Raw genomic sequence first — 12,554 nt, 5'->3', positions numbered from 1 at the left:
GAGTGGAAGGGGTTAAAATTTACAGTATCTGACAGACGTGAGTTCATCCCTCACATTTTTGTAAATATTTTATTATATCTTTTCATGTGACAACACTGAAGAAATGACATTTTGCTACTGTGTAAAGTAGTGAACAGTGTACAGCTTGTATAACAGTGTAAATTTGCTTTCCCCTCAAAATAACTGAACACACAGCCATTAATGTGTAAAACGCTAGCCACAAAGTGAGTACACCACTAAGTAAAATGTCCAAATTGGGCCCAAAGTGTCAATAATTTGTGTGAACACCATTATTTTCCAGCACTGCTTTAACCATCTTGGGCATGGAGTTCATCAGAGTGTCAAAGGTTGACACTGGAGTCCTCTTCCAGCTGGTGGATGCAAGGAGGAACAGGAGGAGCACTGCCAGAGCCCTGCAAAATTACCTCCAGCAGGTCACAAATGTGCATGTGTCTGCTCAAATGGTCAGAAACAGACTCCATGAGGGTGGTATGAGGGCCCGACGTCCACAGGTGGAGGTTGCGTTTACAGCCCAACACAGGACGTTTGGCATTTGCCTGAGAACACCGAGATTGGCAAATTCGCCACTGGCGCCCTGTGCTCTTCACAAAAGCAGGTTCACACTGAGCACATGTGACAGAGGTGACAGAGTCTGGAGACGCTGTGGAGAACGTTCTGCTGCCTGCAACATCCTCCAGAATGACCGGTTTGGCAGTGGGTCAGTAATGGTGTGGGGTGGTATTTCTTTGGAGGGCCGCACAGCCCTCCATGTGCTCGCCAGAGGTAGCCTGACTGCCATTAGGTACCGAGATGAGATCCTCCATCTACCAACGCCACATTGCACCACAGACTGTCCAGGAGTTGGCAGATGCTTTAGTCCAGGTCTGGGAGGAGATCCCTCAGGAGACCATACGCCACCTCATCAGGAGCATGCCCAGGCGTTGTAGGGAGGTCATACAGGCACGTGGAGGCCACACACACTACTGAGCCTCGTTTTGACTTGTTTTAAGGACATTACATCAAAGTTGGTTCAGCCTGTAGTGTGTTTTTCCACGTACATTTTGAGTGTGACTCCAAATCCAGACCTCCATGGGTTAATAAAATTGATTTTCATTGATAATTTTTGTGTGATTTTGTTGTCAGCACATTGAACTATGTAAAGAACAAAGTATTTAATAAGACTATTTAATTCATTCAGATCTAGGATGTGTTGCTTAACTGTTCCCTTTATTTTTTTGAGCAGTATATATATATATATATATATATATATATATATATATATATATATATATATATATATATATACAGAGAGAGAGGGGGGGGGGGAGGCATGGTGAGAGTTATTGCACATACAGTACAAAAAATTATTAAAAGTTCTAATTAAAATAAAACATTGAATGTGTAATATCTCCTAATACACCACTTCATAACTGCATACATTGAAAGCACTAGGGAGCAGCTGAAAGAACAAGCATTCTTTATACACAAGACAATGAACTTGAAACTTTTTTAGTAAACATTAGATGTAACTAAAAACCAGTAAAATCCACAGTGACACACTGAGGCGTGATTTATAAATAAGTAATCATATTTGGCTTGCTGACATTGACTCCTCATGGTGTCAAAAGCACACCAGTTCTGGTACCAAGTTAGTGTTGAAAGTTTACTTGACATTTGCAGCAACTTGAACTGAATGAAAGGAAACAAAATGAAATGTATTGTGTGTGTGTTCATACTAATACATTTGTAAATAAGTTTATCTATCTATTTTTATTATGTTTACTATCCATCTATCCACACAGCCTGTTACTGGTGCCTTACATTTTTGATTACTTTTGCTGCACTTATTGATCATCCTCTTTCCAGATCATCTAATTTCTCATGTTCCACTCAGTCCAGCAGATTGTAAAAGAAAAGAAAATCACAGTGCAGCACGGACCAGGCCTAGACTATATAATCAATCAATTTCTTTTAGGGCTGGCAATTTTTCTCTTCAACATTTTTTTTGTTGTCAGTAATTGGGTTGTATTTTTTTTTTCCATCTGCTGTAACAGGAACTAATTACAAGGACGTTCCACAACATTAAATATAGCTAAGCAGATTGAGAGTATGACATTGTTTAATAAATAAAAATTGTTAACATGACACAAATTAATGTTCTGTAGGAGAAACGCTCTAAACCCAGATTTTGTGTTAATGAAACATTTTAAGTGGTCATTACTTATTCTTTGTCGTTTTTTTGTCACTACTAATTCAAATTAGTTGTTTGCACTATTCGGATGAAATATTGAGTGCAATGATCGTGTGAAGCAGAGACAATGGGGGAAGAGAGGGGAGGGGCCTGAAACAGGATGTGACAATGCGCTGCCTGGTCCTCGGCGTGCAAACCGGGGATTTTTGAAAGCACTTTGAAACGGTGAATGTAAATAGTCTAATATATAGAAATCTTTCTGACAATAAATGATTACCCTAAAACTGATGTTAGTTTAATGTTAATAAGAAGTGTTAATGTGTCAATCGATGCTAGTATTTTTTTCTCGTTTTCTCTCTGTTCACATTAACATGAGCTATTTCTGTCAGGTCACATTTAATAACATTAGCCAGTGTTATATGTTAGAACAGTTACAACGTTTGTATTTCGCTGACATAAGTTTTTTTTTCCTTGGTTCATATAAGCGTGTGTAAGTTATGCATGTACGTTACACGTGCTTGTCGCTAAAGCTAGCATATGTACATAAAACATTAGTAATGTGAACTAATGAATTTCAGTAAAGACTAATAATGTAAACTTGATTTGTCTATTGCATGACTTGAGATTCTATGTTCAAACAACTTAACTTGTTTAGTTTTATCCTGTGTAAAGACTAAAATGGTTTAGTGCAACGGGCTTTCTCGAAAATCTCTAGTAATGTCAACTAATTCAGGTTAAGAGTGCACCAGGTTGCACAGATGCACTAATGTGGACCAATGTACTTAAATCTTTAGCTCTGTGTTGTTCTCTGTCTTTGTTCTAATGTAGCACCATGGTCCTGGAGAAATGTCCCATGTCTCTATGTACTGCATCAGCTATATATAGTTGAAATGACAATAAAAGCTTCTTGACTTATTCCTGATTCTGATTAGATCATCTGGAACACATTGTGCTATAGATACACAAACTACAAATAAAAACTATCTACGACATAAAACAGCCCTGATTTGTCAACCCCTGGCCCAACTAATTGTCTGGCCATTTCACCACTAACACTGAGAGAACCTCAACACAAGTGCATGAGACTTTCTTACACAAAAGCAGTTTGCAAACACAAATAATTTTTATTAATAAATACCAAAGTGGTGGTGTTTTTTTTTTTTTTTTTTGCATCTGTAAAACATTTATTTAACATTAATAAAAAAAAACATTTTTTTTTTCATTTTCATTGGCAAACAAATCCACCAAGCTGGATTCTACAATGCCATGACTTTCTTTCCATTTATTTATTTTTTTTCTAAAAAAAGTCTAAAAAATTATTTTTTGTATATGAGTCTAAAAAAAAAATGTATAATATAATTTTTATATTGATAAAAAATGAAAATGGGCCCCACAGACCCGAACACCATACAAGGGTTAAGGAATAAAATGTAATTGATATTAAAGTACTTATAAAAAGTATGTTCAGTTGATTATTAATCTGGTATTATTAATAATGTATATAAATCTTCAAAAATAATTATTATCTAAATTTCATAATTTAAACTTTCATAAAATATCATCTATGTGTTCAATATTTTTGGTTCTCTAGTTTTGACAATTGAGCTGTTTTGAGGAATTTTGAGTCTTCAATCTTGACTCTAGTAGAGTTGATTACAGCTCAGAGTTGTACTTACACTCAACAGAATGAGAGTGAAGCTTAACACTACAACAGATTCAGCTGCACCAGAGTGGGATCTATACACAACCCGACCTTTCCGAGGCTGCACTGGTCTGAATGTGTTCACCAATGGCTTACCATCTTTAGACTTCAGGTCGAAAAAGGCCGCAAGCTGTAAAAGAACATGGAAATAGAGAAATTCATACACAAATACATACTGTAGCTCTTTTAAACTACATTACCATACAATCACTACTATCACACAACCAGTGAGCTCTTCTTAAAACCTCTGACAGTGTCAAAGATAAGTCTTACCTGAGCTTTGCTAAGTGGAATAGGCTCCTTAAACATGGTCCATATCACTGACTCAGAACAGCCCGGGATGGTTTGAGAGCCTTCATAACGATAGTAGTCCCTCAGCTTCATCTCAGACAGGATCAGTGTGTTCAAGGAGATGTTAAGATCTGTGTGGCTTTCTAGAATAAAAGAATAAAAGAAATGTAAGTATTTACATGTGAAGTCATAGGAAATCAAATCCCTTTCTTCATATCCATTTCCATTCATGCAACTATCCAATCAGCCAGTCATATGGCAGCAGTAATCATAAAATCATGCAACTATAGGTCAAGGGCTTAAGTTAATGTTCACATCCAACATAAAATTAAGGAACAAAATCTGATCTCTTTGGTTCTGAGTGACTTTGAGTGACTTTGGCTGTTGCATTAGTGGTTTAGTGCACTGCTTGATCTTTCTCCAATCTTAATTGTCCAGTATTTCCAGTGTAGCCTCAGATCATCTGCTGATATATCTCGTTTATTTCAAGGTGTTCTGCTTTCTGAGAGACTTTATGCTTTTCTCTTCACTATAACAACAAAGAGTGGTTATATGAATTACAGGAGCCTTCCTGTCAGCTCAAACTAGTCTGCCCACTCTCCTTAAACATTAACAAAAGTTCTTGACCCGTATTTGTATGATTTGGAGGTTGTCGACTGTTGAACATGGGCACAGGACAGCACAAAGAGGCAATGAGATCGCAAGTTTCAAGAAAAGCATGTATCACATTGAAAAATGCCTACCTGCATCTTGCACCTTAGTTACAGCTGCAATGAAGGTACTATACTCCGTGTTTTCAGTGGCTGACTCCTGCCATAAAAATTACATTATATATTTTATGTATAAGAAAACAAATTCACATACAGATGTGTGACAGGAGAAACTGGGGGCTCTGTTATAATGTGAGAGCATTGTGCTACCAAGGTTTTGGAATAAAGCCAATCTTTTCATACAGTAGCTCATAGAGTGCGATTCAATATTTTGATGCAGCAGATAAAAAGTGTTCACACTTGTTAACTCACAATCTAAGTATTCACACTGCATGAATGACAGTGAATGGCGTCATTGCATGAAAGCCAAGTCAAATCAGTCTGAAAATGGTGACAAAAATGTAACGTGCAAATCTTGGGAGTGATCATAATGAGAGTGGTCATTATCAGGTTGACTCTTCCCCATTCACAGGGTTCACTAAATGCTTTTATATGTATGAAAATGATGCAATTGTACACATTGGATACATTTTGGAGAGACATGTAAGAATTCAAATTGAGGATCATCAAAACTTAGGAAAAATGTTCATTCCTCCTTTACCTCCTGTTGCTTTTCTTACTGTATATGATGGCTTAATATTAAGACTCATTAAAAATATACAAATTACAGTGAATTGGTTTGAAATTACAGTAGACACTTAAAAGCAAACCTCAAAGAAGAATCCCAAGATTGCTTGTCCAGTTACGTCATTCAGTGCTTCATCTACTGTAAGGTATTTGTTCTTTATATGCAGGATGTGCAGCTGAAATAGAGGGAGACAGAGAGAGAGAGAGAGAGAGAGAGAGAGAGAGAGAGAGAGAGAGAGAGAGAGAGACTTCATCAAGAGTAAAACACCTCTATTGTTAATGTACATTAATGAGATTTCAACCAAACAACAATCCATCTCAGTGTGGTAAATTCCTACACAAAATCATTGATTATTTTCCTATAAAATTGTCCAACAAGTAACATTTAATAGTGAAAGTCTTACGCGTCTGTTGAAGGTATGGTGTAATACCATGTCTAAACAGATATTTAACATCATCATATAAACAACATTCATCTTGCTAAATAATGCCTTATTTTGAAAACAAAACAAAACAAAACAAACAAAAAAAACACGATCTTAGTAATCAGTGTGCTGAGGAGTATCTTGACTGTACCTCCATGGGATAATGTTCTCCATCAAGGGTGTGTTCAGACCCAGGGCTGCTACTGCTGCCCCAGTGGAACTTCAACTGGACAGCATTATAGGTGTTTGAGAGATTTCCCCCACTCAAAGTGGCCCCAGAAGGAATGTCCAGATAAACTACAAGGAAAAAGTAAAGTGTAATAAATAGACCTGCATTTCCATAAAAAAAAAACATTGCTCCTGCAAGGCAATGAAAGTTGCCTACATGACATTTAGAGATAATAGAAGAGATTTCTTTGAGTATTCATAAGTTTAAATGCTTTACAGAGAACAACTTGAAAACTAGACAAGACCAACAAAAATGCCTGCTGTATTACAGCTCATAATGCTGTATGCACCAGAAGACACAGCTCCCTTACTAAATGTTATGAGGACACATTTTTAGACTACTGTATATGAGCCCAAAAAGAATGTTATAATATCCCTGCAAGAACTTTGGTCACACCGCTGATGAAGGACTGCTGATTAAATGCCCCCTTTTCTACGGAATTTGCATACTACGCTTAATTCTTACTACATCAGCTACATTTGAAATCACTGCAGTTAGTTCCTGGACTGGAGAACCCAGCGAAATCCCATGACGATATGTTGTAACACAGCCCACCAGGTTTCCTTTTCACACCTTCCTACACACCTGTCAATCTTAGGAGTGCCCACTTGCTTTCCATATATTTCCCCATTTCCAGTCTTATCACTCTAAAGTACATGAAGTGTATAGAAATGTCCAGGATTACCAGTTTGCCCGTTATTCTTCAAAGTGCTGGTAAACGGCTGTCTGTAGCCAGTGAATTTGAATGCGGTAAGACTGGACTCCTTCTTAGTCTTTTTGGTCACTATGTTGATGGGAGATTGTTTATTACCACCACAAACAGCATTCACCTCATTCCAAGCTGCTGGCCCTGCAAACAACAGAAAAATAACAAACAGAGTTAGATCAAATGTTAGCTGGTAAAAGTTGAATAGATATAAAAAATGTTGGATTACTGGATATAAACATTGTCTGTCATGCTCACGTGTCTATTATTACCTTTGCAAGGCTGTTCACAGGACATCTGGGACTGGTAGCACCAATCTGCATGAAGAAAACATTGTACAATAAAAAAATGTTTATTGTAATGTACAATATATTTACTTAAACAAATGCTCACAACATACAAATGTTATGATAATATGGATAAAAAGGAGAAGCAGTTCAGAATAAGAGAACATGACCTTGAGTATTTCAGAGAAATGAATGTTAAAAAAAGTACTTATTTTGGCACATCGAACACTGCTATTACTTCTTTAACCCTTACTCTATTTAAACATACATACATGCTGAAGGAACTAGTTTGTGATTTCTTGCATGCTTGCTGAACTCTGGTAAGCCATCTTAAGTAATCAGTTTTCAAAATTTACTTTGTGGCTATAGTGACAATGAAACAGTTTATAATAGCACTTGAAAGATATACTGCAATATCCTGAGGCCTTTTCATACATAAATGACACTCGTTTAGAATGTACACTCCGGTGCTGTGAACCATACCATCCCTGCTGGGTGATAAGTTGGCATATCATTAACTACAGTCAGTGCTTGTTCATTGGCCAACAGTCAACATCTTATATTGGCTGTTTATACATCAGTCTTGCTTTGAACTTTTGAAGGGCACAAAAATAAGGGTTCTTAGAACTGAATACACAATAAAAATCTTAACAATGAAGATGAACAATTTCATTGTGATCTTCTTTTGACATTTGGGACACCCTGTACTTTTGTCCTATTTGTGCAAACCCAATTTCATTCAACTAGTGATTTCTGTTTCATCTGGTTGGACTTTGAATACATATTGGCTAAAACTGAAATGTAAAATTTGAAGCAATTAAAAAAGGATGTGATTCATCATTTTTATATTTTATCCTTAGATGTTCACAGGAGCTCAATTACTGCCAATTGTAGAATGAACCTTTAATATTGTGTGATTAGTAAAAATTAATTTATCCCTTTTTTCTAGATGTTGACCTGTCGTTTTTCTGGGAAATACAAACAGTTCTATTGCCAGACTCTTTGTTAGACCTTGTTAAAATCCTATTTCTGGCCTGTTCCTCTCCGTAAGAATGAGAGACTGATGGCTCAAGCTCCAGAAATGTGTTGTTTGTAAACAAGTATAACATCTGATTCACTAAACGGTATATATTTGTTTTGTCTTATGTTTGCAGTAAAATTGATTTCGATATTTGCAGCTGGAGGATGAGCCATGTGTTTGACTCATAGGTGTGTGAATTAGGCACAAAACATCTGCTGTACTGCTAGACAAAAATGTAGTTCATTGTATTAGGAAAGACAATTAGTTACTAACATAAATGGAAATGAACCTTAATGAAACACAGCAGATGCAATACTACTACTACTACTACTAATAATAATAATAATAATTATTGTTATTGTTATTATTATTGTTGTTATTATTATTAATAATAATAATAACAACAACAATAATAACAATAATAATAATAATAATAATAATAATAATAATAATAATAATAATAATAATAATAATAATCTTACATATACTGTATTGCCTTGCTGATTTTCAGTGATTTGAACAGACTTTATAAAACCTAAGGCTAATTCTATATTTTTTGTTATTGAAAAGTAGTGAGATGTTACATGTTTGAGAGCAGAAATAGTCGACTCTTATTACAGAGCTGAGCCAAATGATTTGTCTCGCTTAACTTAGAACTTAAAGTGAAAAAGTGAAAGTGACGTGACATACAGCTAAGTATGGTGACCCATACTCAGAATTTCTTCTCTGCGTTTAACCCATCCAAAGTGCACACACACAGCAGTGAACACACACACACCGTGAACACACACCCGGAGCAGTGGGCAGCCATTTTTATGCTGCGGCGCCCAGGGAGCAGTTGGGGGGATTTTGGTGCCTTGCTCAAGGGCACCTCAGTCGGCCCGAGACTCGAACCCCCAAACTTAGGGTTAGGAGTCAGACTCCCTAACCATTAGGCCATGACTTCCCCAACTAGGTGCTCTGTTTAAAATGAGAGATTCTGAGACCTTTGCAACAGCTGCATTATCAATACATTCCTCAAAATCCTTTTGTATACAATTTGAGACTTGTCTTTTGCCCCTAATGGATTTACCCATGCTCTCCAAACAAGAGCAGGCTTTAGGCAGACTTTTTCAGTATGTCTGCCTTCATAGACCGGCTTGCTAGTTTTTCACAGGGAAATTTTTGCTCATTTTGAAAATGTTGTGTTAAAAATTCCATATATAGATACTGTTTTATATATATATAAATATAAATATATATATATATATATATATATATATATATATATATATATATATATATATATATATATATATATATATATATATATATATATTATTAAAGCAACTAATAATAATTTTATATTTTCTACAGAATATTATAATACATGGTATAATTATGATAAATATACGAGAGAGCAGGTATAAATATTAGGTAATTTACCTTAGTCATCACTGTATTGCATTTCATAATGCAATCTGCATTATTCCTGCCACAGTGCCAAATACAATATTTTTTATTATTTATTAAACTAATAACAAATTATAATGTCATCTTAATATAATTTTTAACTGATTCCAACCTAAAGAATTTCTCAGTACAGAACATCATCAACACTGGGATTTTGAAAGGTTCACATACGTTTGCCAATTACACATATATAATATTGGAACATATTCCTGAATAAAAAAATTGCAATATAATATAATATATAATATATTTAAGCAACACTGTATATGTGATTTTTGTATATGCAACCTAATGTTGTATCTTGCTAATAATTGTTTTGTAATTATTAATTTTCGGTAATTCAAGTTAATGATTATCATCAGCTATATGTTATATTTCAGAGAAGACATTCACAATACATAAACATTAGTATTCCGTATGAATTTTCAGATATCAAAAAAATTGTAAAAACGTAATGAAATTTAAAATTCACAAAAAGTAAAAAAAAATTAAATAAAATAATAAAATAATTATTATAAAAATAAACAAATAAAAATAAATATATTATTTATATATAATATATAAATATTATAATTATATAATTTCTATTTTAATTATATATAATATAATAATATCTAATTATTATAATAATATAAAATATAATAAATACATATAATGTTTATTTATATGTATATATTATTTATATATATAAAATATATTTATTATTATTATATTATTTTTATAACATTTTATTATAAACAATATATATAATTGTATATATTATAAAATATTATCTTTAATATTTTTATAATAATATATATGTATTCGGAAATATTATAAAATAATTCTCTCTCATTCATTTTCTACCGCTTATCCGAACTACTCGGGTCACGGGGAGCCTGTGCCTATCTCAGGCGTCATCGGGCATCAAGGCAGGATTCACCCTGAACGGAGTGACAACCAATCGAACCCCCGACCCTGGAGGTGTGAGGCGAACGTGCTAACCACTAAGCCACCGTGCCCCCTATAAAATAATTAATAATTTATTATTTTTATAATAATAATAAAATATATATATATATTTATATATATATTCAGACACATTCAAAATACAATAATCAGTCTTTTTTTTGTTATAAAATAAACATTGTTGTGGTCAATCCATACTAGAGGTTCAAGCTGGCTTTTGTGACTGAACCACGAGCCTGAGGTAAATTATCTATGCTAGCTAATTAAATTAGCCTTAGCTAAATAGATTAAAAAACGGAGTAACTATAGTGAATAAATGACAAAAACCGTGACATATCTGTTTTTTGTTTGTTTGTTTTTACAATAACCGATAACATATCTGGGAAAAAATGACAATAAACGTTGATTGACGATATATCTGAATATCTAACGGCATATTTAAACAATACTGTGGTAAGCTAACTAGTTAACTAGTTAACTTGTCATGAGAAAAACCTTCACTTTCACGTCACTCACCCTCACAAATGCAGGATTTAAAAACTAAAGCTAGAAGAGAAATCAAAAGCAGACGCGTCATATTGGATGATTTCCAGAACTTTCCACAAGGTGTCTCAACTAACCGATAGGTTTGAAAGTGATTCTTCACAGTGTCGATTTGGCTCTTTTACGTCAGCATTGACAGGCGACTCGCATATGACAAATGAGTCGCATATGAGTCGTCTCATATACTTATTTTAGTTTAGATAGAGACTCGTTACTTTGACTAAAAACCTCACAGGCTACAAAGATGGAAAATGTCACAAATCTTTGCAGGGATTAGAGAAAAAATGGAAACGAAATTTTTTTTGGCATTCTAAAGATTCGGCTCTTTTTGATGAGGTGAGCTGAATGATCTGACTCCCCGAATCGATTCGTCTTCACTACTTCACAGAATTTTGTGTTCCCGCCTTTTTTTTTTTTTTTTGGTTCATTTTATTTAAGGGTTTTTTATACTGTACTTAGCCTATGTATTATGTATGTAGTGTCTGTATTAGTCATACTTTATTATTATTTTAGTTTATCCCCCAGTGTTCTAATCAGTGTTTAACTAATTTTAACACGTTTGTGTTCTTAAAAATAACAAAAATATATTTTGTTCTCAGTACATTCTTGCTGATTTCACCTAGCATGCCTAATTTTAGTCAACAGTCAACTGCTACCTCCATGAAAATCAGAATCAGAATCAGAATCAGATTTATTGGCCAAGTGTGTTGACACACACAAGGAATTTGGTTCCAGCAGTTTGTGACTCTCAAAGGTACATAAACAACACTATACTATACAAGAAAACAATGCAGACAATGAGATACAATATAGACAGAATGAGTATAAAATATGAATATAGAATGAATAAAATATATAAAATATGAATATAGAATATGAAGGATCAGTTATGTACATAAAGTGTGGGAGTACAAATAACAATATTATGCTTTTTGTGCAATATACAGCAGCAGTAGTGTGTAATATACAGATGATTTGATGACTGACAGTCCTGATAATGCAGTACTTATGATAAGAAGCAGTGAGTATAATTATGGTGAGTTGTTGATCAGGGTGATTGCCTGGGGAAAGAAACTGTTCCTGTGTCTGGCAGTTTTAGTAAGCAAAGTTCTGTAGCATAGGTATCTGTAGAAATAAGTACAAATGAAGCATAAGTACCAGAGACTGACATTGTCATCGGTTGTTTTCTTAAGATTATGCATAAACACTGATGGCGTGCAGTTCCGCATAAACACTGATGGCGTGCAGTTCAGCATAAACACTGATGGCGTGCAGTTCAGCATAAACACTGATGGCGTGCAGTTCAGCATAAACACTGATGGCGTGCAGTTCAGCATAAACACTAATGGCGTGCCGTTTCGCATAAATACTGATGGCGTGCAGTTCCGCATAAACACTGATGGCGTGCAGTTTCGCATAAAC

The 12,554-nt window shown here is 34.6% G+C and overlaps 1 protein-coding gene across 1 annotated transcript; it reads right to left on the bottom strand.

The window, feature by feature from the left end:
* Nucleotides 1-3,677: 3,677 nt before the first annotated feature.
* LOC132841098 (carbonic anhydrase 4-like) lies at nucleotides 3,678-11,190 on the bottom strand. Its single transcript, XM_060863290.1, has 8 exons — nucleotides 11,106-11,190; nucleotides 7,154-7,198; nucleotides 6,861-7,025; nucleotides 6,098-6,243; nucleotides 5,605-5,697; nucleotides 4,928-4,994; nucleotides 4,167-4,327; nucleotides 3,678-4,023 (listed from the first exon to the last, which is right to left on the bottom strand). Exons 1-8 carry the CDS (start codon nucleotides 11,164-11,166, stop codon nucleotides 3,832-3,834), a joined length of 930 nt encoding a protein of 309 aa, XP_060719273.1. The 5' UTR covers nucleotides 11,167-11,190; the 3' UTR covers nucleotides 3,678-3,831.
* Nucleotides 11,191-12,554: the final 1,364 nt, after the last annotated feature.

Source organism: Tachysurus vachellii, chromosome 26 (genome assembly GCF_030014155.1).
Source record: "Tachysurus vachellii isolate PV-2020 chromosome 26, HZAU_Pvac_v1, whole genome shotgun sequence".
Taxonomy (NCBI): domain Eukaryota; kingdom Metazoa; phylum Chordata; class Actinopteri; order Siluriformes; family Bagridae; genus Tachysurus; species Tachysurus vachellii.
This window is presented reverse-complemented; position numbering and strand designations above follow the sequence as displayed.